The 23326-nt window shown below is 49.3% G+C and overlaps 12 protein-coding genes across 12 annotated transcripts; 6 read left to right on the plus strand and 6 right to left on the minus strand.

The window, feature by feature from the left end:
* Window positions 1-72: 72 nt before the first annotated feature.
* On the minus strand, window positions 73-902 carry ASPBRDRAFT_197464 (HCNGP domain-containing protein; the record flags this gene model as incomplete). The annotated part of the gene is made up of 3 exons (XM_067621103.1): window positions 73-653; window positions 723-774; window positions 828-902. The coding sequence occupies 3 exons, from the start codon at window positions 900-902 to the stop codon at window positions 73-75; spliced, it is 708 nt and encodes a 235-aa protein (XP_067478038.1).
* Window positions 903-1326: 424 nt separating this feature from the next.
* On the plus strand, window positions 1327-2165 carry prs3 (proteasome core particle subunit beta 6; the record flags this gene model as incomplete). Its single annotated transcript, XM_067621104.1, has 2 exons — window positions 1327-1421; window positions 1478-2165. The coding sequence occupies 2 exons, from the start codon at window positions 1327-1329 to the stop codon at window positions 2163-2165; spliced, it is 783 nt and encodes a 260-aa protein (XP_067478039.1).
* Window positions 2166-2419: 254 nt separating this feature from the next.
* ASPBRDRAFT_128547 (pre-rRNA-processing protein PNO1) lies at window positions 2420-3326 on the minus strand (the record flags this gene model as incomplete). The annotated part of the gene is made up of 3 exons (XM_067618067.1): window positions 2420-2476; window positions 2545-3191; window positions 3251-3326. The coding sequence occupies 3 exons, from the start codon at window positions 3324-3326 to the stop codon at window positions 2420-2422; spliced, it is 780 nt and encodes a 259-aa protein (XP_067478040.1).
* Window positions 3327-3550: 224 nt separating this feature from the next.
* Window positions 3551-5838, plus strand: ASPBRDRAFT_76451 (mitochondrial distribution and morphology protein). Its single transcript, XM_067629314.1, has 2 exons — window positions 3551-4494; window positions 4546-5838. The coding sequence occupies exons 1-2, from the start codon at window positions 3696-3698 to the stop codon at window positions 5796-5798; spliced, it is 2052 nt and encodes a 683-aa protein (XP_067478041.1). The 5' UTR covers window positions 3551-3695; the 3' UTR covers window positions 5799-5838.
* A 1148-nt stretch (window positions 5839-6986) lies between these two features.
* ASPBRDRAFT_31657 (GTPase-activating protein BEM3) lies at window positions 6987-11439 on the plus strand (the record flags this gene model as incomplete). The annotated part of the gene is made up of 2 exons (XM_067622921.1): window positions 6987-10716; window positions 10769-11439. 2 exons carry the CDS (start codon window positions 6987-6989, stop codon window positions 11437-11439), a joined length of 4401 nt encoding a protein of 1466 aa, XP_067478042.1.
* Window positions 11440-12146: 707 nt separating this feature from the next.
* On the minus strand, window positions 12147-12994 carry ASPBRDRAFT_76452 (uncharacterized protein; the record flags this gene model as incomplete). Its single annotated transcript, XM_067629315.1, has 2 exons — window positions 12147-12784; window positions 12925-12994. The coding sequence occupies 2 exons, from the start codon at window positions 12992-12994 to the stop codon at window positions 12147-12149; spliced, it is 708 nt and encodes a 235-aa protein (XP_067478043.1).
* A 324-nt stretch (window positions 12995-13318) lies between these two features.
* ASPBRDRAFT_128772 (18S rRNA methyltransferase BUD23) lies at window positions 13319-14235 on the plus strand (the record flags this gene model as incomplete). Its single annotated transcript, XM_067618087.1, has 2 exons — window positions 13319-13341; window positions 13419-14235. The coding sequence occupies 2 exons, from the start codon at window positions 13319-13321 to the stop codon at window positions 14233-14235; spliced, it is 840 nt and encodes a 279-aa protein (XP_067478044.1).
* A 660-nt stretch (window positions 14236-14895) lies between these two features.
* On the minus strand, window positions 14896-16515 carry ASPBRDRAFT_129332 (isocitrate dehydrogenase (NAD(+)) IDH1; the record flags this gene model as incomplete). Its single annotated transcript, XM_067618129.1, has 5 exons — window positions 14896-14983; window positions 15052-15955; window positions 16024-16098; window positions 16173-16230; window positions 16483-16515. The coding sequence occupies 5 exons, from the start codon at window positions 16513-16515 to the stop codon at window positions 14896-14898; spliced, it is 1158 nt and encodes a 385-aa protein (XP_067478045.1).
* A 1310-nt stretch (window positions 16516-17825) lies between these two features.
* ASPBRDRAFT_31661 (mating alpha-pheromone PpgA) lies at window positions 17826-18152 on the plus strand (the record flags this gene model as incomplete). The annotated part of the gene is made up of 1 exon (XM_067622923.1): window positions 17826-18152. The coding sequence occupies one exon, from the start codon at window positions 17826-17828 to the stop codon at window positions 18150-18152; it is 327 nt and encodes a 108-aa protein (XP_067478046.1).
* Window positions 18153-18996: 844 nt separating this feature from the next.
* ASPBRDRAFT_76455 (uncharacterized protein) lies at window positions 18997-19960 on the minus strand (the record flags this gene model as incomplete). The annotated part of the gene is made up of 2 exons (XM_067629316.1): window positions 18997-19800; window positions 19862-19960. The coding sequence occupies 2 exons, from the start codon at window positions 19958-19960 to the stop codon at window positions 18997-18999; spliced, it is 903 nt and encodes a 300-aa protein (XP_067478047.1).
* Window positions 19961-21022: 1062 nt separating this feature from the next.
* On the plus strand, window positions 21023-22181 carry ASPBRDRAFT_56558 (proteasome core particle subunit alpha 7; the record flags this gene model as incomplete). Its single annotated transcript, XM_067627587.1, has 5 exons — window positions 21023-21025; window positions 21085-21150; window positions 21212-21370; window positions 21456-21782; window positions 21837-22181. 5 exons carry the CDS (start codon window positions 21023-21025, stop codon window positions 22179-22181), a joined length of 900 nt encoding a protein of 299 aa, XP_067478048.1.
* A 262-nt stretch (window positions 22182-22443) lies between these two features.
* Window positions 22444-23225, minus strand: ASPBRDRAFT_197475 (lumazine synthase RIB4; the record flags this gene model as incomplete). The annotated part of the gene is made up of 3 exons (XM_067621105.1): window positions 22444-22861; window positions 22946-23111; window positions 23177-23225. 3 exons carry the CDS (start codon window positions 23223-23225, stop codon window positions 22444-22446), a joined length of 633 nt encoding a protein of 210 aa, XP_067478049.1.
* Between the last annotated feature and the right edge of the window lie 101 nt (window positions 23226-23326).

Raw genomic sequence — 23326 nt, forward strand, 5'->3', positions numbered from 1 at the left:
CATTGTCGCCTAGTCATACTGTCTTGGCCTTCACTAGCGGTGACACTTGCACTCTGGATTGTCCATCGCATATTACCTTTGTTTTGTCCTTGAACTGGGAACAGGACCTGTACGGGAGGACTCATTAGGCGTGGCAGCCACAAAGTTGATGGCATCCCTTTGTCCTGCTGACTTCCTTTCTTCAGCCTTATCTCGAAGTTCCCTCTGCGCTCTGAGAAGTTCCTCTTTATACCCCCAACTTGGCAGATCATTGATACTCCATACTTCAGGCGGTAACGTTGTGTGGTACTGCGCTTGGTCATCAATTCCGGCATGATCCATCATTTTCTTCAATAAGCTTGGGTTCTTAAGCGAAGTAGACCCGGCTAGTTTTTCGTTGAAATGCATGCCCTGTTTCTTCAAGGACAAAAAGTGTGCGAATTTGGCATTTGCTGCAGGGTTAGGAGAGCCTGGCGGAGATGGCGGTATGTCTAGATTTGGTATCGGAGGAAGTGTTAAGTCGTGGATCAATGTTCGGTCCTCTGAGAAGGCCTGTGAAAGTTCGGCTGGTTGCTGTCGTAGATCCTGTGAGCCCTCATGCATCGGCCCAAGAAAAGGCCTGTTTGTGTCTGGAGCAGGAATATCCTCTACTGGTGTGGCTTCATTGGAAGTTTCTGCTTTGGTAACATGGTAATTAGGTCCCAATCGGCCCAGAAAAAGAAGTAGGTTGTATCTCCACTCACCTGTAGCTTTTGACACTGCTTCTAGTGGTTGTGCTTGCTGGGTATCGATCTTCTGCGGGCTTCGTATTAGTAAAGGCCGAGACCCCAACACAATGCTTCATTCACCTTCGATTGTACTGGGGGCACAGTGGCATCCACTTCTTCATCACTGCTGCTTTCATACGCTCCTAGGCCGAGCATTGTAACTGGGCGTTAGATTATAGTGCGTTCTCGATTTCAGATAAGTTAATCCAGCTTTATAACATCAAGCGGCCAGTGGGAATTTAAGTTATTGAGGAGACGTAGAGGGAAAAGGAATTGACTCATAAGTCAATGCTAGTTATCTTAAATAGCCTGGAAATGGCATTTGACTCCGCGGCAACAATATAGCTCCCAGACCATGACGGAAGCTGGGTGAGATTATATAAGCAGAAGGCAGCTACAACACCGCGTCAGATGCTCCGTAACAGCTCAGCTAGAGGACCTGCTACTATTCAATTCCACAACTTCATACTCAACGAACGCCTTCCGCTACATCATCAGCCATTAGCTGAACGAAATATACTAGAACTTTTATCTCTCCGTCTTAATCAATACTACCTGCACCAATCGAACACTACGAAGAATGACGACTCTTAGCGGCCAGCCTCTTAGCGAGGCCATCGGATACTCCTTCTCCAATGCGAACAGTACTCCCCACAGAGAACACTCTTTCTACCCGTATGCTTCACTGTATTCTACTGAAATATAGGGTCTAGAGCTGACTTCATCGGCAGCTATACGGATAACGGCGGCTCTACCCTAGGCATCACTGGCTCCGATTTCGCGATCCTTGCTGGAGATACTCGGTCCGTTGCAGGATACAACATCAACTCCCGTTATGTTCCCAAGGTGTTTAAAATTGGCGGAGATGACGAGTCTGGCGATGGTGCCAACATTGTCTTGTCAGTTGTGGGCTTCGCAGCAGATGGCCAGGCCCTCAAAGAGCGACTAGATGCAGTGGTGAAGATGTACAAATATCAACACGGAAAGCCCATGTCCGTGAGAGCATGTGCCCAACGCCTGTCAACAATTCTCTACCAGAAACGATTCTTCCCCTACTACGTGCATGCTATCTTGGCAGGCTTGGACGAGGATGGTAAGGGTGCCTTGTACAGCTACGATCCGGTTGGCTCGTACGAGAGAGAACAATGCAGGGCTGCAGGGTCTGCAGCAAGCTTGATCATGCCGTTCCTGGATAACCAGGTCAACTTCAAAAACCAATATGTTCCGGGCAGCGGAGAAGGACATGCTCTAGAGCCCAAGAAAGCGGAGCCACTGCCAAGAGATACTGTTGAACAGCTGGTGCGAGATGCGTTCACCAGCGCCGTCGAAAGACACATTGAGGTCGGAGATGGCTTGCAAATGATGGTAATCACTAGCAGTGGCGTGGAGGAGATTTACTACCCGTTGAAGAAGGATTAGGCATATCTGAGCCCAGATTAATCACGCTTCACCAGCCTAATTCAGTGTTCTACTCCTCTTGCGATAGTTCTCTGAATACGAATAGATACAATATCCAGTGGAGTATCCCTTTCCTCGTTTGTGTCGTCATATCCATTATACTCTATCCAAATCATATGCCACAATCCCTAACGCCGATACCATGTCATAAAAAAATAAACTTGAGTAGAGGCAGCAATATCCTTGATTGTAGCCCCCATAATGCTGACGAACTTTTAAAAACGCTCCTTCATGCGTGAAGCCACCTTACGAAGGTTCCCATACACTTTGCCCTATTGAGAAGTTAACAGCCATTACATCTTGGGAGAACAATAAAAAGGATAGACACAAGGTTACTGACCGGTGGACTGCCAAGAATCAAGCTAACAATGGCCTGTTGGGCACAGTCAACATTCTTCACTGCGCCAAGCAGGTGAATCTTCTGGTCTGCGATGACAATTCTTGTCCGAGTAGCATTCTCTATCGCGAACTTTGTTCGCCCATCTTTACCAGCACAACGTCCAATTGCACGACTAAGGTGCTCTCCGTTGAGGGCCTTGATATCCCGAATTTCAAATGAGCGAATATAAAGATCATCCAATCGAAGAAGTGCGATGGCGTCGTCGACATCAAATCCAAGGGTAAAAGCTTTGACGAAATCCTCGCCCTTCTGCAGGGCTTCCGTATCGGTCGTGAATCGTGACGTACGTAGTTCCACAGCTCGGTTCTTGATATTCATCCGCACTTGAAGTTTGAGGTGTTCGACAAGCGGGGGATAGATGCGTGCCCAGCTAGCCTTCAATGGAGTCATCCTATGCGGTGGAACAGGGACTTTCCTGCTTTCGACACGATACACCCGGCTGGTGTCTTTTGCCGGCGTGAAGAGGGGCCGTCCCTCCTCATCAATCCGCATATCACTGTCTTGGGTAGGCTCAATCTCAGGTGCGAGTCCTGCGGAAACCTGATCTACCGACGTTTGGGCGTCGATCAAAATTTCTTCATCTTGCTCTGAAAGATGTTAGTATGGCCACCCGATCGGGTCACGTAGAGCGCTGGCGGGGACTGACCTGACATAGTAGGCGCAACAGGCGTCTCTGCCATTGCTACCTCGGCATTTTGCCGTAAAGCTGTGGGTGCAGGCATGTTGCTAGGAGCGGGATCTGAATCCTCGACGGTTTAGGCTGTAGATCGGAGTCAGAGTCCGTTATCACAGATTTTACGGTCTATGGAAAAGATGTGTGGTTATGGTGTGAATTTGTGAATTTTCGATGCAAACATTACAAACAGGACCCGCTCCCGTTGAGGCGGGATGATTTCATGGAAATTTATTCGCGGTCCGCCTGGTTACATAGCACCGTGCTTCTGCCCGGTAATTGAGACGCATGCACTTGTCACTCCAGCTATACATCCAATAGCCTGACCCATCTTGCAGCTTTTTGATCAATAAACGAGAAGAAGAGGGTTTCTACTGCTTACCTGGCTTCCCAGATTGTCCAGCATGTGACGGCAATCATGTCTGGCTATCTCGGGCGCAGGTTGTACACCAACTTATTCGGAACAACGGAATCATTACTTGGACATCGATTGCGAGCAAGGCGCGAGTCGTGCCTATTATATACTTCTCATATAGAAGACCTCAGAGCTGGCTTTTGCGATGTTCGCGTTGCGAAAAGATATGGCTCACTTTCACGAAAGGCGACTCGGCCTATGAGAGGATCTGCTTCCACGGGCTTGGTACATGGCGCCTCCGATCACACCTCAGCTGGGGCAACATACGCCATCCCTCTGAAGGGCTTGATACAACATAGGATCTTCACACTGGAACGAACGGGTCCGGGTATTGTCTCATGGCTTATGGTTAGGCGCAGTCTTCATACGAGCCCAGATAATCGGGGGACGACCGAGTCGCGGAAGGATACTCAAACGCATAATGACAGTCGCCATCACCCTGACCGTCTCAATAGAGGTCCTGAGACTAATATCGATAATAAGAGTCAGGCCTCAGACCCGCAGTCAGCCGGGCTTCACCAGAAAGGACAATTAAACCGCCATCTCAGGGACCGACTACCACATATGCCGCACTTACACCGGCCTACGAAAGAAGAACTGTTGGCTGCAGCCAATGGATTTTGGTCACGACTTAAGGTCCGGTTCAAGTGGTTTTCTATACGGAGCGTTAGACCCTTCAATCTGGATGAAATTACCGCTCTCTTCTCATGGGTGCTCTTGGGACATGTGGTCTGGGTAGTCCTGGGTACTACTACTTTTTTCTCGTTGCTTATTATTGCAATAAATACGGTGCTTGCCCAAGGTGGGTATTATGTGATTCTCATTGACTTTAACTCGATGCTAATCTCTATAGAAACATTGGCTGGTTGGATCGGAAACTATCTTACGAAGTCTTCCGGTGTAAAGGTTGTCTTCGAGTCTGCAATTGTCCCGAAATGGAAAGATGGCGTGATCACATTCAAGAATGTCTTTGTTTCCAGACGGCCAGGACAAGGGGCGGGACATGTAAGTAAGGGCTCTTCGAAAACTGCTGCTGCCGTCGCCGCCGCCGCCCTCGGTGAGCAAACCAACCCTGAACTGCCTGAACAGCGGCCCGTATCAGATGAAGAGGACACCAACTACACCCAATTCGATGTGTCGATTGAAACGGTCAATGTTACATTATCATTTACAAAATGGATCAACGGCAAAGGTTTACTTCGTGACGTTGAGGTACGGGGAATTCGCGGCGTAGTCGACCGCAGATATGTTCACTGGTCGGATGATGATCTTGATCCTAAATCTTACCGACACGAGCACAATCCCGGTGATTTCGAGATTGACTCATTCAAGATGAGCGATGTGTTGGTAACCGTTTACCAGCCAGACAACTTCAGACCCTTCCCTGTCAGCATTTTCTCCTGCGATCTCCCTCAATTGAGAAAACAATGGCTATTCTATGATTTTATGTCTGCCAACATGATGTCGGGGTCATACGATAACTCATTGTTCACAATCCACCCTCGACAAACTCATGGCTTTACCGGTGCACAGCTGGAGAATGGGGGTGAAGAGGATGGTAAACCGAGCCCATGGAAGAAGCATAGCAGGATTCGTATTGACGGTCTGAACATTGATCATCTAAACCGCGGAGTTCAGGGCCCATTTTCCTGGATACATGAGGGGACGGTCGACATCGCTGCCGACATCATGTTTCCTGCGGAGAATGATGAAAGCCTTGCGAAGGTTATGGCCGGCTTCTATGACCGGCTAGAAGCAACAGTTTCGTCTAACCGGGATCTCGAGCCAGCCACGTCCAGCGTACATTCGCTAGATGAAGTTGCTGCCGAAGATGACAGACGGTTCCTAGTCACCGATCTCCGCCTCCACTTGAACAATGTCAGGGCTGTTGTTCCTCTGTTCACACGTGACCTTTCATATATCAACAATGCGCTTATTCGGCCCATTGTCGCCTATATCAATTCAAGGCGTACTTTTATTCCAGTGAACTGTCGCCTTGTCAAACGTCTCGGAGATTTTGATGGCAGTTGGACCACTTGGGACAGCGGCTTGATGGATGATCTTTCAGCAGCGGTAAGTGTAAAACCTTGCTCCTGTGATCCATAACATATTACTGACAATGGGCAGGTGTATGATGCTTTTGCGCGGGATGTGGTTGATGAACAAGCTCGAAAGCGACGTTTCAAGAAAGTTGGCTTCTGGTCACTTCAACTGGCTGCCCAGGCCATATTCATGGGCATGGCCGGAAATATAGCATAACATTGTATTTGTACCATACGGGACTCTAGGAGTTGAGTTGGGTAATCTGGATTTCACGGGGATAAAGGCGTTGGAGGGGGGAAAAGCGATCTCATCTTTACCCCGAATTTTGTTTTTACTTAACCCAAGGGGGCTGCATTAGATAAGGTGTTCTGGCGATTTCATGTCACATTATATGCCTCCCTTCTCATATAATATGGTTTATCCGCCATTCCAATTCCTAACGGTTATTCCCAGACCCTCGTCCCCAGCGAGGGGACATAATGAACGGGGCAGCCAAGCAGATCCAAAAAGCATGGTGCCCTAGAGGCCTACTCTTAAGTGGGCTTTGCTTTTCATGCATGACCACTAGCGGCATATGCTTTTTCTGCGCCTATCTCCAAAGGGAATGTCACTGGGGAAATTTGGACCAATCAGTTTTCATAGCAAAGCATAGCCGTTTTGACCAAGCACCTGCGAATGCAGCAAGACTGTTTACTCTGTCTGCAAGTATGGATACTGAAAGGTAGCTGTCTCCTCACCATAGTAAAATGTTTTCTGCGTCGTTCTTACCCTCATGGAAACCCCAAGTTCTCTGCACCGGTAACCTCCCCTCGGATTGTATTCTCATTGAGAGAAGGAAGAATCCTTCCTGCTTATGCTCTGGTGTCCCCTTCCTCCCCCCCCTTTTTTTTGCCCTTTTTCCCCTGTTCCCCTGGCCCCTTCCCCACTCGGCTTAGATCTTGCAACTAGCCTTGGTTATGAGTCGCCGTAATCACCAGACTTCTTCCAATATTTCCCCTTAACCATCCCGACATCCCCAGAAATTCACCGATGCCGTCAGTTCGGGGTGCTGTCCTTACGGCGAAGGTTCGCATGTGCAGAAGGTATGTTTGTGGTTCCATCTATATAAGAACCGTCAACCCGTTGGCTTTGGCCCCTGGCCCGCTGGTGCTGAAAACCCCCAGTCGAACCGTCCGAGTTTAGCGTCCAATCGTTGTTTGGTTCCGCGCCTCCCTCCCATGCGTGGAGTGAGCTCCAACTCCTAAACAAGCCATGTCGCAGCCTCGGCGGCAAGGTAGCGACAATACCACCGTCAACCAGCTATCTGCACCCCTTCCCACTTTACCTACATCCAAGCACCAAAGCACGGTGCTCTCGCCATTGCCATTATCCAGCGATTTGATTCCTCGCGACTATCTGGGCCCGCGTTCTGACGGACAGGCCTTGCGTTCTGGGGCTGCCATTGCTTCCCCCCGCAAACCTACGCCATCTCCCCTTCAAACGAATGTGCACTTCCCATCGTCCCGACAAGTCAACGCCAGTCCGTCTCAGACTCCGCTATCTCCGAAATCGTTCAGTGGTCCTCCCCTGTCCAAGAACAACTACACGATAAATCATACAGCGTTTGCAACAATTCAGACTCTTTACTCGGATACACATTCACAAACATCCAGTGGATCGGAAGCAGTCGTGAGAGACACCTGGGATAGTCTCAAGCAGTATGATATGAGTGATAAAATGAGCGATAACCGGGCGCAGCAAGTCCCAGATCAGACAAGTTCCAGGATGTCTTCCCCCACCTCACCAGCCAACTCTCTCCAATCGCCCTCCGGAAACCGCCCAGGTCAGCGCATGATACCCCGGACCTCCTCGATCGATTCGGCCATCTCGTCGATTTCCTCCGCTTCTCAAACACACAAGTCTTCATTCGATGCCAATGCGCTAAGTCAAGCCGATATTGGAAATCTGATAGCGACTGCAGGGTCGGCTGAGGCTGTTATTATACACCTCCTAAAGGAAAAGCATCATGCAGCCTCTCAAAATTCGCAGCTCTGGAGATTGGTTGATAAGCAGCGAACACTCATTCTGGGCTTGAATAAAGATCTTGAGCGTGCTCTAAAAGAAAAGGAACGTTACAGGAAGAAGGTGAAGGAGTTGCAGAGCTCTCCGCCGCCTTTGCCATCCACTATCGACTCAAAACTGCGAGCCCGAGACAGCGAAAGCAGCGGCACATTGACCAGCCATGGACCTAGCCGGAAAAGCCAGGCGCACAATCGCGGTGGTCATTCAGATAGTATAGATTCCGACAGTCAGGGGCGGGATTTTACTCTTCTACAGTCCACCACTATCGGGAAACAGGATTCACCTCATTCGGCTTCACTACATGGCCTCGGTGTCGGGCAGTTGCCAGTACAGCCAGAGAATGAGTACGACGCAACCAACCCCACTGTTCATGTTGATGGGCAAGCTGAAATACAGGACAATCCATCGTTGGTATACACTCGGCGAGAATTGTCGACAGCGAGTCCAACCTCTTCGAGTGGCTCAAGATCCCCCGTCGATAGCACCGCACCAGGTCAGAACAAGCAGCAGGAGGTGCCACCTCCAGTCCGAAAGCCTCCGCCTGCGCCCTTGAATCTTTCCCAGAAACATACGGCAACAGAACCTGATATCTATGACTCTGACTCTGAGTATGAGGATATTTTGGCTGCGGACGAGTTGCCAATGGAGCGTGGGAGGAGAAGGACAAGAGATGACGACGATCGAGAACGCGAGGCAGCTCTCAACCAAGACAAGGAGACCCTGCGAGATCCTGAGAGCCATGGAAGCAATCCACATAGTCTGCCGGCTGTGGAATCACTGTCAGAGTCGCGGCAGGCACTGCCTTCGATTGACCCTCTAGGATCCTCCGCGTCCAGTCCCCGTACGAGACATACTGGACCATTTGGCGACCTTCCTAGTATCAGTATCCCAAAGAGTCCCGGATTGCCAGTCAGCCCAAGGCCCGAGGACCGCCCGCTGGGTTCTCCTTTGCCGCGCTTACCTAGGGAAATCCCTGGTGCACTGTCGTCGTTGCCCATGTCATCTGAGAGTAATCTTTCCGGATTGGCACTATCACCGCGTAGTGGCCAACATCAGAATCCTCTCTCTACAGGGACCCTGTCTAATTTAGTTTCCAACGGTTCTGCATATTCTTCCATGTCAGTCGATGCTCACAATCGACCTATTCCATCAATTGATGCGGCCGTTAAGATAGACAGTCCACAAGAACCGGTCCTGAAGAATAACGGGATATTCCAAGGTCTTGTATCAGATGAATATCCAAACCTCCTGCTGCCACCAAATGCCCTTCCTTCTATACATGTGAAGGTTTCGTCATCACGACTTCGGCCGTCCAGAAATAGCTATATGGCTCCTAAGCCATCGGAGGAAGAACCTGTTTTTACGTTGGGCGTCTTCTCAAGATCCGAAAATATGGAGCTTTGGCGCACTGAAAAGGTTATCGCTGCCCTTCCTCAGCTCGATCAACAGATGCGACAACTGTCGTCTTTTGGAGGCAAGTTGCCTGAACGGTCCATTTTCAGCGGACATTCTCCCGCCAAAGTTGACACTAGACGTGCCGCCTTGAATGCCTACTTTGAGGCTCTCCTTGATACCCCGATGGATGACAAGGCGGCGTTAGTGATATGTCAATTTCTTACATCTGATGCCATCGAACCCCGAGATGATGAGATGAGTTTGTTGAGGGGGAATAATCAAGCTGGTGCCGAAATCCTACGTGGTCCAGATGGTAAACCGAGGAAGGAGGGGTATCTAACAAAACGAGGAAAGAATTTTGGTGGCTGGAAAGCACGATATTTCGTCTTGCATAGCCCTGAGCTGAAATATTTCGAATCTCCAGGCGGTCCTCATCTTGGCACAATAAAACTGTACAACGCGCAAATTGGCAAGCAATCGCAGAATGCAAGCGGTCGGAACATCTCACCCTCTCATGTAGAGGAAGACTCCGACAACCAATATCGCCATGCCTTCCTCATTTTGGAGCCCAAGCGCAAGGACTCGTCAGCTCTTGTTCGTCATGTCCTGTGTGCTGAGAGTGATGAAGAAAGAGATACTTGGGTGGACGCGCTTCTTGAATATGTTGACGGCCAGCCTGAGAACGATGGCCTCAATAGTCCCGCAAAGCCTCAGTCATCAGCAACCGTGAAACAGCAAACTAACCCCGCTGTCAAAGCGAAATTGTTTTCGAATGGAAGCAAGAAGGCGGACAGAGGAAACGACAATCCAGCGGACACCGAAGGCGATGCCGTTCAAGGGTTCAGTTACGATGATGCTGTTCCTGCTGAGCCACCGGTTCTCGGGCCATCGTTTGATCGACAGATTCCCAAGTCCCCGATAGTCCCCACGGGACCTTCACTCGATACTGCAGATTCCGGTTCAGACCATGGTCAGTCCTCGTCTAGACTCATCTCCGGCCCTACCAATGGAGCCATAATTCAGGACGCAGGGGCTTGGGGTAACAAAGCAGCTACAAGCGTTAAGGAAAAGAAGCGCAGTATTTGGGGTTTCCGCACAAGGTCGTCTGTTGATCTTGCTACTCAGCTCCAGGCGTATCACGATTCCTCACCCGCTCCAGTTCAGAGCAATGTGGAAAAGCGAGACTTCGTCCGGCCAGTTTTTGGCATGCCTTTGGCTGAAGCTGTACAGTTTTGTGCGCCACAAGGAGTCGACGTCGACTTACCTGCGGTTGTTTATCGTTGCATAGAATATCTCAACGCTAAAGGAGCAGAGTCAGAGGAGGGCATTTTCCGCTTAAGCGGCTCGAATCTTGTTGTCAAGGCACTAAAGGAGCGGTTCAATACCGAAGGTGATGTGGACTTCCTTGCGGATGACCAGTATCATGATGTACATGCCGTCGCCTCCCTTTTCAAGCAATACCTTCGTGAACTTCCTACCACCGTCTTAACTCGTGAACTACATCTGGAGTTCTTGCGGGTACTTGGTAAGAGTATTAACACCATACAGTTTGATTCACTACTGATACACCTTTATAGAACTACATGAAAAACAAAAGAAGATTGCTGCTTTCAATTACCTTGTCCACCGACTTCCTCAGCCAAACCTGGCCTTACTACGAGCATTGGTTCAATTCTTGATGGTTATAGTGAACAATTCTGATGTCAATAAGATGACTATCAGAAACGTTGGTATTGTCTTTGCTCCTACGTTGAACATCCCAGCACCCGTCTTCTCAATGTTTCTCACCGACTTCGAGGACATCTTCGATGGGGTGCCGAAGATTACTGCTGAACCGTGGGAGCCGGATGCCAATTATTCTCCTTCTCATGAAGAATTCCGTTACCCCGTTCGTCAGGTCGCCCCGGAAGCGTCCACACCAGGTTATGGACAAACCACATTCGGCGAAAATCCAGGCGCTATGGATGACGGTCATCTGCAGAACGGTAAAGGCCCTGTATCCAGCCAGCCAAATCATGATCGTTTTGCTGGGAGTGGACCAGACGAGTACAGCATTGGCCATTCAAGCTCGCCATCTTTGAACAGGATGTTGTCGCCTAACATTGACAATTCTCGTTCGGCTAAGGCGAAGCGAAGGGAGAGCTCTCTCTTGTTTATGGAAGTCAATCATCAGGACTTTCCTGCGACTCTGCACAGTGAAAATGGTATAGTTTCTCTCTCAGGCTCGCCGGTTACTATCATCCGCTGACCCTCCGAAGTTTGACGCAGCTTGGATGTGAATAATTACGATTATGGCGTTTTCCAATGGTTTCTTACGTCATATTAACCGTTGCGTTATCATGATTCTCCTTTAGCCCTACGATTCAACCTTACCGTTTTCTTCTTTATTTATTTACATATCTCCCTCTCTCGCGCCAAGATTCGCCAGTTGTCATTGAGTTTTTCAGATATGTTGCAGTATGGCTCCTTTCCCACGACCGAGCTCGACGATCCAAACGAATGTGAAACGACAACACTGTACTTCTGCTACATTTATTCAGGGGCTATGGGGGACTCTTAATACTACTAATTATAATGGAGTCTCCTCTGTTCCTACTTATCTTCCCTGTCCTTGTCTGTTGCGGTCCAGAGTTGACTCAGAGCACACCTCTGTGACACTTATCATTGGATTGTGCACAGCCTGGACCCTTCTGGAAGGAGGCATGCCTAACAATATACCCCCTCACCTGATGATTTTGTCTTTTGGTTTTGATCTGTGCATGTGCTTCATCTTAAAAACTGCGGATTCTCATTGGTTTGTTTCTTTAGCCTACACAACTAGTATAAATAAGACAACTCCACCAGTTCAAGTAACTGTCAGTAGGTCTCTCATAAAGGCTTTCCTCCAGCCGTTCACTGGTAGAACACAAGGGTATAGAGTTGATTAAAGTATTAGAGCAGACAAGTCCCTCGCTCCTAGAAGCCTTTTGCCCGTTCACCTTTCCAGAAACCCATCAATTCTCCGTTATCTTTAACCCAGTCCCGCACGCCATCTACCAAGGCCTTGGCCATGCCCTTGTTCTTGGACTTTCCATCGGACGCGAAAGTACCCGGGGTGAACCCCGAAGTAGACCCACGGTCACCTGTGGCGTACTCGGAGCCCATGGTAGGCAAGACATTATCGCCCGCGCTGAGACTAACGAAGAGCGCAAACGGAACCAGCCAAACACAGAGTCCAAAGTAAGACGCAACCTCCGTGAAGGTGGGCATATCCTCTATGTTAACCTGATACGGCTGGCGCCAGCTAGTCGCGCCGCGCGATGAAGGTAATGGCTGTGAGAAGTGGCGAAACCAAAGCCAATGGTTCAAACCGACGAGCACGCATGACAAGATGAAGAGAGGGTCGGACAGCTTGACGATAGGAAATCGGCGGAGATTGCTGGCATATACAATATGCGAGCCAATGCTGAGGGCGGTCAAGGAGAATGGGAATCGGTCAAATAGGTAGAGAAGGACCTGAACGGCGATGATACTGTATATCAATCGGTACAACAGCCGTCGAGCGAGAACTGTATGTTCCTCCACAAGCTCCGAGAGGTAATAAAGGCCGGAAGCTAGAAACAGGTCAGCCTGGTGAATATAGATAGTATCACAAGCCACGCGAGGTCGGGATCTCGTTTTTTTATATGAAAATACGAGAACAAGACCAATCGTCATCGTCATCATCTTCACGCGCATTGCGGGCATATCGTACCTATCGCTAAGGTAAGGAAAGCGAACCCTACAATGACCCCAAAGTATCCTACCAAGGGTAGGATCCACATTGTGCAGAAGTTGAGGACGCTGCGGACCGGTTCAAATCGATAGACACGGGCGTAGTAGTATCAAGCATCGGATAGTTGGCAAGATGTAACAAGAGCAATCAGTGGTCGATCTGGACCGTTTCTCGCTGCCTCAGGCTACAAGTGGGAAGTGCACCACACCGCATGCCAAGCCCCCGCGGCTACACTCCGCCCGACGAGAGTAAGTCCCCGGGAGAAAAAAAAAAAGATAGAGAAAGAGACAAGTTGAAGAGTAACAAGTTCTCGAATCTCAACATCGCTCTGCTTGTCTAACCGCTCGAAACATTCGGGGATTTGATCGCAAACATGTCGCGTCCTGAAGATATCCTGTAAGTGGGCCTTGACGAATCTACTGTCAGGCAATCAAGTGGCCAGGATATCACTGACACAATGCTACGATTATAAGGCCTCCAGATCTATTCTATGATGATAATGAGTCCCGAAAATACACCACTTCGTCTCGTATCCGTAACATTCAAGCCGATATGACCCATCGGGCACTCGATCTTCTGGACCTGAAATCACCCTCTTTGATACTTGATCTTGGCTGCGGCTCTGGTCTCTCCGGCGAGATTCTTTCCCAGGTGGCTCCGGAAGACGGGGGTCCGCATACCTGGATCGGCATGGATATCTCGCCCAGCATGCTTGATGTTGCCCTTCAACGCGGTGTCGATGGCGATCTCTTCCTTGCTGACATCGGGCAAGGAGTGCCGTTCCGGCCAGGAACTTTCGATGCGGCCATTAGTATCAGTGCTATCCAATGGCTCTGCAATGCGGAGTCCAGTGATGTCAGTCCGGAGTACCGTCTCCGTCGCTTCTTCGAGGGCCTTTATGCTAGTCTGCGGCGGGGAGGTCGCGCGGTTTGCCAATTTTATCCAAAGAATGACGCTCAGCGGAGCATGATCAGCGGAGCGGCCATGAAGGCCGGCTTTGGAGCTGGTATACTGGAAGATGACCCGGGTACGAAGAACAGCAAGCTCTACCTCGTACTCACCGTTGGAGGAGGTGGATTACAAGGTGACATCACAGGTGTTGTCGATGGCATGAACGACGTGGATGTGTTGGACGCCCGGAAAAGGGCTGCGGAGCGTGGCAGACAAGTATCATCCAAAAAGGGCGACAAGGCTTGGATTTTGCGAAAAAAGGAACAGATGACCCGGAAAGGCAAGGTTGTGAAGGCGAATTCGAAGTACACTGGCAGAAAACGTCGTCCCGCTTTTTGATCTCCATTGTTGCAGCGCGATCACTATGCACATATCACCCCCGACCACATTATTACCCCACTACAGACCGACATATCATAGGCTGATTTTCCTTGTGATGGTCAATTAGCACTGGAATGCATCCAGCGTCCTGGTGTCGGCCTTTGCTGGAGAGCTCGGCAACAAGGAGGCGGCTATGATTCTCACATTTGCATGCTACTTGAGTTATCTCCATTGGAGGTGTGTCTTTGCGCCATTTCTTTGCCTCTGGGCGAGCCAATACTGTCTACAGGGAGATGGTATTCCCGCCAATGTTAGGGCGTGGGAGTTCGTGTCTACTAAATACTACATATGACAGTGGTCATCACTCTACTGTCCTTGCTATAAGGACTTGAGATCTTTGACTAGGCCATTCATGATGTTGAAGAGACACGCTTCCAAATTCAGAACGTTTGTGTACAGTTTCACACGCCATAGCACGCATTTGTGTGTCCGACGCCGCGCGTCGTCGCGTCAGACGGAGTGAAAGGGGGTGCAGATTATAGAGACAGTTAAAAAGGCCAGACATGGTCTACAAATAGAAACAGAAAGCATTTCACTGGCCTATACAAGCTCTCATCATCATAATTGTAGCGGGTACCACACGCAAGGTAGGAGGTCGGTTTTCGAGTGACTAAGAATTTACAGAGCAGCCTCCATCTTGTCAAGGACCGCCCTGGTGAACTCGTGGGTGGTAGCCTGTCCACCCATATCGCGGGTCCTCGTTTTACTAGAGCATTACGCATTAGCGACAGCTTTGAATTAAGCTGAATGGGGAAGATAATGTATCGAACTTACCCCTCACCGATCACATCATAGACGGCCTTGGAGATGCGGTTGGCGTGGTCGTCCAATCCCAGGTGGCGCAGAAGCATAGATCCAGAAAGGATCATAGCGCTAGGGTTCGCCTGGTCCTTGCCCTTGATGTCAAGACCAACGTGACGGCAGCCTGGCTCGAACACGGCAACATCACGTCCCATGTTGCAACCAGGAACAACACCAGGTCCACCGACAAGGGCAGAACCAATGTTGGACAGAATACCACCGTACAGGTTGGGCATGACCATAACGTCGAACTGCTGGGGCCGCGAAACAGCCTGCATGGAGGCGTTGTCGACGATCATGTCGTTAACCTCCAAAGTGGGGTAGTTCTCGGCGACCTTGTGGAAGGTGCTGCGGAAAAGGCCATCGGCAAGCTTCATGATGTTGGCCTTGTGGATGCAAGTAACCTTCTTGCGGTTGTTGGCAAGAGCAAAACCGAAGGCAAACTTGGCAATGCGCTCAGATTTGGCGCGAGTGATAATCTTCAGGGACTCCACAACACCCTGCACGGACTGGTGTTCGAGACCAGAGTATTCACCCTCAGTGTTCTCACGGATAATGCAAAGATCAACATTCTCGTGGCGGGTCTTGTAGCCGGGAATGTTCTTGATGAGGACGATAGAGGCGAAAATATCCAGCTCCTGACGGAGAGCAACGTTGAAGGACTGGTGGCCGGAGCGCTCGACCGGAGTGAAGAGGATACCCTTGAGACCCAGCTTGTTACGGCGCAGGGAAGCAATAGACTCCTTGAAAAGCTCCTCGGAGTGCTTGTTACCGGTGTCAACACCGCTAACGTCTACCTGCTCCCACTCGATGGGAACATTGTCGGCCTTGAAGATAGTCTTGACCGATTCAGCAACCTCGGCACCGATTCCGTCACCTTTATGAAAACAGATCACAGAAGCATCAGCAAGACGATCAAGTTGAGAAAGAGGCGAGTGCAGGTACCTGGAATGAGAGTCACGGTGTATTTGCCGCCATACTTGGTGGGCTTGAAGATATCCGACTGAACGCTAGCAAAGGCTTGGATATAGAGTCAATAAACCATGTGTCTCTAGCAGAGACGCTCTTGTACGCGATTGAAAAGGTTGACGCACATCTTGCCGGGATGGAGGAACGGAAGGAAGTCGGCGCCGCAACGCGACGGAGGAAAGACTGCCAACCATAAACCGCGTTAGAGCGAGGAGATCAAAAATGACCAAAATTCGTAAACGAAAGGCAGTTTGAGTAAGAGCATGTAGGGTATCGTATTCCATCCAAGCGCGCCCAAGCGTTTCTCCTTAACTCATCCGGGCGAAAGGATGTAGCGGACGGCGGTGGGTGAGAAGTAAGGGCAAGAGGAATTGGAGCGAAGTCGGGTCGGACAAAGGAATTGATCGGGCAAAAAGCAAGGAACCATCCACTTACCTGCGCGGGTTGCGCCGTCCGCAAAGAGAACATTTTGATGGACAAAGGGGTCGAGAAAAAGAGACAATCAGATTGAACGGACCGTAGAGGAGGAAGGAGAGGAGAGGGGACCCAAAAACGTGCGGACGGGAGAGCAGAAAGAGAGAGAGGGAGAGGGAGGAAAGACAAAGACGGAAACGGAGAAAAGACCTAAAGCCAGCGATGCACGAGACACCGGAAAAAACGGCGGATCGTCTCGGCATCCACTCAAGAACATGTCGGACAACCATCTTTCTCACGCGGGCCGATCTTATCTCTCTATCACCGCCCCGACCAACATTGTTATTCAACTCAAATGGTTTCAGTATACGTACTTCTACTAACTACGTACTGGACTACATTCTCCCCAGGTGGAACGGATATACGACCACATGATCTTATCTTGCCTTTCTCCCTTCATGTCGAAGGGCGGTAAGTCTTGAGAACGTACGTAATAGTTAAAAGAGCAACAACTACGGTTGACCCGCCACATGCCGGTCCTCGTCAAGGATCTCAAAACATCCGATTTGCGGCACTAGAGCAGGCGCTTTGTTCAAACCACTATCTCAAGTTTGTCAAGGCCAAGCAGTCAACTACTCTAGTCAACTGGTCAGTTAATAGCTTATTGATGACTGAATGCGGTCATACTTTGTCTTATTGACAGAACAAGGGAATCTTGATGGTTTTCCACCTCACTATGCCTGAGTGTTATTGACACCCAGATTTGGCAAGCTCGCCTTACTACTAAGTATGAGGGTTTAGAGGGCATAGTGGACGGTGGATAAAGAAAACCTTTAATTGCTGACCTCTGGGTTCTTCTCTCAACCTTACTATGTTTTGTCTACTTCCTTTTTATCCCTTATTGAAGCCGGTAGCTAACACTCAAAAGGATAGCCGTAGCTGGGGACAACCCTATCCCAGCATGCTGTCTCTATTGGTGGCAATGTTAATTGAGACTTTGGCTCGTCTCATTTGCCTTGTAATTCAATACGCTGGGAAGGTGATTGTATCTGCTCTATTGACTGAGGTGTTATTTTTCTCGTTCAATTGGTGCTTTATTCAGGACTATGTCATGACTCCCTACCTTTGCCTTCCTGGCTCAGGCTCTGGACCCGCCTGAATAGCGATATGTTCCATTGATGGACAAGCACCGTAGAGCTCACCCAGTTCACCGAGAGCTTTTTAACAATCTATATAAAGGCTTCTGCTTCTCCATGCTTGACAGTCTTGAATGCTATAAACTCTCAAGCCAAAGCTCAAATAGCATTTCTCAAAATCAATTCATCTGTTTTTCAAAACGAAAAGCCTCTTCTCATTCTTGCAAAATGAAGCTCGTCTCTCTTGTCCTTGCCGCTCTTGCTGCCACCACTGTGCAGGCTGCTGCCCTGCAGAGATGGTGTGTCCTCCCTGGCCAGCCATGCAACATGATCAAGCGTGCGGCTGATGCTAGCGGAGAAGTCAGGCGCTCTGCCGATGCTTTGGCTGAAGCCATCGCAGATGCCACCCCCGAGACCCTTCAGAGATGGTGTGTCCTTCCTGGTCAGCCTTGCAACAAGATTAAGCGGGCTGTCGAAGCCGGCAGCGAAGTCAAGCGCTCTGCCGATGCCTTCGCAGAGGCTATGGCAGATATCGACGAGTCCGACTTCCAGTAAGCTGGGCCACTACCTCCAACGAGCTCACGCTTCTTTTTCTTGCTCGTCGTCAGTCTCCCTAGGACTCAAGCACTCAGAGTCGGGTTCCAATTAATTTTTTTCTTTCTACATCTCTTTTCCAAGTTTATCACTTCTTGATCTACGTCATATTCTCTTCCAACGCTACTATACTGTCGCTTGGAGAAGCTTGGCTTGAATACCAAAAAAATCAAAACTCCTACAAAATGGTCACACAACAACTGGGACGAATCGAAGACCAGCAGAGCAAGTGCTGCGTACTGTCTAGTCACTCTTTCCAGCAATATATCTACCGCAACGGCTCTCTTGGACGCTGGCAACTACAACTACCTCTTTGTTGTCTTATCCTTCGGTTCAAACCTTGATTGAATACCTGTGGTGGCCCTTGAAAGGGCGAGGTGTTTAGTTATTGGAAGGAAGTAAAGGGGAAATGGTGAACAACAGAAGTTTAGCAGATAGAGGGAGCATAGTTCTGTCATGTCTATGAAGCTGTCTGTGGGCTCCCAAGATCATATATTGCTTATTTCAAAATAGTACTACAAAAGCCCTGTTAACATGTACCCTCACCTTCTACAGTTAGCCTATAGCTAGCAGGCCTCTTTCGTAGTTCAACTCGTAAGTTTGACGGCATCGGCTAGGCTGTTCTATAGATTTATTCGGTTTCAGAGAACACTACTTAGCCAGGTAAGCATACAGTTCTGCAAACATAGCATGTCTTGACATTGACCTCTTCGGAAACTCATTAACTCATGTAGTCTAACATTAGCCGGGCAATGACAACCACAAACTGGGACTGAACGCCATTAGCGATTGCTTTACACTCACACTAACGAGGCTGCACTAAGCCGCAATGGGAATGACGGTTCATCTCATCAAATAAACCGTACTGATACTCCATCGAACTCTGCTGTGTAGGCTCCCACCATCTTCGACATTGAGCATAGTAAACAGGGTCACTTGAAAGCCTGTATGGTGATCCAGTTGTTGGTTCAGCCACAATGTGTGCGGGCTGACCTGCAGGGGGTGCATTCCTTTCCCGAGCTATCGTCTCATAACCAGTCACCATATATGGCTCAGCATACTGATTTCCATCATCTTCGTTCTCGCTCCTGTCAGGTACGTCACACATTTCACGATCACCACCTGCGGCTGTCCAACCCAATGGATTCGGGACATGCCCAACAGTACCGGTGACATCTGGGCTTTCCCAATTTGACAGACCGACTTCGGCGACATTGCTAGTTGCTGCATAGCTGTGCTCTGGGGAGATCTGCCACATCTGTATGAGACGTGATTGTTGCTCTGGCATGGCATGTTCAAAGAGCTCCATCTGTTTGGCCGAAAGCGTTAAAGGGTCCACATGTTGTTGTCGGAGTGTCTCATTGACGGCAGCATTGTTGTCGTGGCGAGGAACCCCTTCTAAGGGACGTGTAGCATTTTGTCGAGCAACATGTGCCGAATGATGGTAATGTTGTGTAATGCTATACACAATTGGGGATGAGGGAGCGGGCTGCTGTACTTCCACGTTCTCTTCTGGTGATAGCGGCATCCCTATGTTCATTCGCTTTTCGAAAAGCGCTGAGAGATCATCTTGTAACTTCAGATCGCTCTGAGAGGCAGATAGGCCGCACTGCATGGTTTTTCAGGTCAGGGGCCTCGTGGAATCATGATTAGGTATGTGAAGCATCTACCTGGCTACAAAAGGGGTTTTCGATGAAAGCAGCAAGTGCATTGGAAATATCTGTAACTTTCCCACAGCAGGGACAGCTATGCAATATGGATGAAGACATGTCGATTGTTTTGTCTTGATGATGAAGATTGGAGGGTAGATGATGCACGCTTGACCTTCTTCTCGGCGGCCTCGAAGTTGAAGGGCGGCAAAGCGGGGGGTAATTGAATATTGAAGCTATAGACGGATTCAGGTCCGGTTTAGAATACGCAGCCCTCTAGCCGCAGAAATCAAGCAGCAGAATAAAGGAGGATATCAGGACTTTGTTGGTAGAAGAGTCAAATAGGAAATATCAAGCAAGGTGGTGGGGGGAGTTGGTCAAACGTAAAGCGATACATGTCGATGCCCGAAACAGACACATGGTTGGGCATTTGTAAAGAGAGCAGCGGTCGGGTCAGTACCTTACTCATGCAGCCTTACAGTCTCTTGGAATTCATGGAAAGTAGATTATACCTACTGACTGACAGGAAGCCGCGTGGTTAACAACTCACTGTATGCTAGGTGTGTCCCGTGTATGTCGACTATTTAAACGATTTACGTCATTTCAAGGATCATGTTCAGGCCGGCAGGAGAAAGCATGCATGGGACTATACGGTTATGCCTTAAGCATGAGATATTGATCAGGTAAAAAAAAGCCTTACATGCGTTGATATCTGCTCTTCAACAGTGGCGCTCAATATTTGCAGTATAGCTTGTCTAATTCGCTATTCATACTATGTAAATTTATAGGAATGAGATAAAGAGACTCATACTCCGTATAGTTGTGTACAGTCCTTATCGCAACCCGGCGGAGTGGGGTCAAGCAGAGCTGCAGGGATAAAATCACATGACATCGTCAGGGCTGGTAAAAGCGGCATGATACTAGTCTAAACCAGGAAGGGGATGATGTACTCGGCTCAGGCTAGTTGGTTGGCTGTCCGTGCTTAGGTAGGCACTGCTAACTACGCGTACCTTAGCTACCTACCTACCTTACCCGAGTGCTCACATTGCTAACTGCCCCGTTGCCTGTGTTCAAGCTTTCAACTATTTCCAGTTTAACCCATCGCTTTGGCCTTATCAATACACCTCTATCTTCTAATTCTATCCTGCCAGTTGAACCTGTGTTGAACAACCCTTACCAGCCATGGTTCGTTTCTTAATCTTCCATGCCGACGTCCCTCTGTAACTGATTATCTCATTACCTAGACTTCCATTGGCACTGGGTACGATCTCTCCAACTCAGTATTCTCCCCAGATGGTCGCAATTTCCAGGTATTCATCTGCCTTCCCCTACGTGTATAGCAAACGCGGCTCTGCTGACTTTCCAAAATAGGTAGAATATGCCGTCAAGGCGGTTGAAAATGGAGGGACAGCCATTGGTATCAGATGCAAGGATGGCGTTGTGCTCGCAGTAGAGAAAATCATTACTAGCAAGCTTCTGAAACCTGGCGCCAATAAGAGAATAGCTACGGTTGATCGTCACATTGGCATTGTAAGGAGTCGTGCTGAGTCCATGCTAGTGGGCGTCTTCGTTATCTAGGAGGAGTCGTGCTAATACATTGCTTCCATGGTTTCAGGTTTCCGCCGGACTGGTGCCAGACGGGCGACATTTTGTTTCTCGGGCTCGCGACGAGGCTTCATCGTGGAGAGGCGTCTATAAAGGGCCAATTCCGACTTCCGCGCTATCCAATCGCCTTGGGAGCTATGTGCAAGCTTACACACTCTACTCTAGTGTTAGGCCTTTTGGCGTGACTGCTATTGTCGGAGGCTGGGACTCCGAATCTGAGCTTGCTGTCGACGGTCAAGTCGGAAGTGGGCCCAAGTCGGGTTCTGGTGGTAAAGTCGAGGGCGCTAAAACTGGGGGTCCAGGTCTATATATGATTGAGCCAAGTGGCCTGTACTGGGTATGCTATCGTGGTTTACAACCGTGTTCTTAGACGATACTGACGCTATCGAAGGGTTATTACGGCGCTGCCACCGGGAAAGGGAGACAAGCAGCCAAGGCTGAGCTTGAGAAACTCGATCTGAGCAGTGGCACACTGAGCCTTCTCGATGGAGTGAAGGAGGCGGCTCGAATTATCTATGTGGCCCATGAAGACAGTAAAGACAAGGATTTCGAGCTGGAGATGACCTGGATCAGTTCATTAGACGGTCCGACGAAGGGAAGGCACGAGGAGGTACCCAAAGAACTCCGTGACGAGGCAGAGCGGGCGGCAAAGAGGGCTCTGGAGGGAGAGGACGAGGAAGAAGACGCAACAAAGGCTGAAGGTGACGCAGGCGAGAATGAACGGATGGAGGAGTGAACTTTACTGCCTTAACCATACACCTGTGACACTGTCAAGAATAATCTATCTCGTTCTTTTGCCCGTTCTCATGTGATCCCCTTTTCTCGATGCACGGTAAACGAATGTATGCTATATAGCAATATCCATATAGCCACCAGCCAAGCTGCCCGGTCTTCAACGTATACAATCGATTATCTCTTTTCAAGAGGCCGATTGATTACAGGATTCACATCAGATATACCCAGAACGATGAAAATTTCAATGATTTGCCAACGGTTTACTAAACAACTTTACCCTCAGCCCAATCTCTTCTCTTTGCTCCAAGTTCTACTGCAGCATTACCCCAGTCCTCTCCATGGTTGTGCATCCCCTTCTTGCCCTGGCCGGCTCTTTCCAAGCCTTGCTCTTCAGTCAAAACAGTAAGCACGCCAAAGATTACTGGCACCCCCGTATCAAGCTGCACACGCATCAATCCATGAGACACGGCATCCGCGATATACTCGAAATGCATAGTCTCTCCCTTGATCAGTACTCCCACCGCAATGATGGCATCGAAAGGTCTAGGGCCATCGGACGATGGCGACTGCGGAGACGCCTTCGTGAGGTCCGTTGTAGAGGAAGACAGCAAATCGGTGGCACTGATGCCTTGTGCGGAGGCTGAGCCTTTGGCAGCTTCAATCTGGGAAGCCGCATATAGCCTGACAGTGTACATAGCTAGCATTAGCTTCGGATGACGGGAAGCCCAGGAAAAAAAGAAAAACAATTGATTAGAGAAGGCTTACTTCTGCACGGCAAAGGGCAACTCATAACTGCCTGGAACAGTGTGAACGGTTATATTATCCTCATTAACTCCAGCTGCAAGGAGGCTCCGCTTGGCCCCATCCACGAGGGGACCAATTATTTCCATATTCCACCTCGCATGGACAATCGCAATTCGTAGCCCAGTGCCTGACAAGATCAGCAATTAGCAGACAGATGTTTAATTGTACGATCAATCTAAAGGAAGTGCTTACCATCATGCGTCTGGGCAGCCCCTGGGCCTTTCAAAGACAGGGAAGTCATCAGGTCTGTATTCAATTATGGGAATACCAATGATTGTTTTGGATGGGAGATGCCGGTCGAAGTAATGTAAGACGCTGTTTGTGCGAAGTGGTGAGAAAGAC

Source organism: Aspergillus brasiliensis, assembly GCF_001889945.1.
Source record: "Aspergillus brasiliensis CBS 101740 unplaced genomic scaffold ASPBRscaffold_8, whole genome shotgun sequence".
NCBI lineage: Eukaryota > Fungi > Ascomycota > Eurotiomycetes > Eurotiales > Aspergillaceae > Aspergillus > Aspergillus brasiliensis.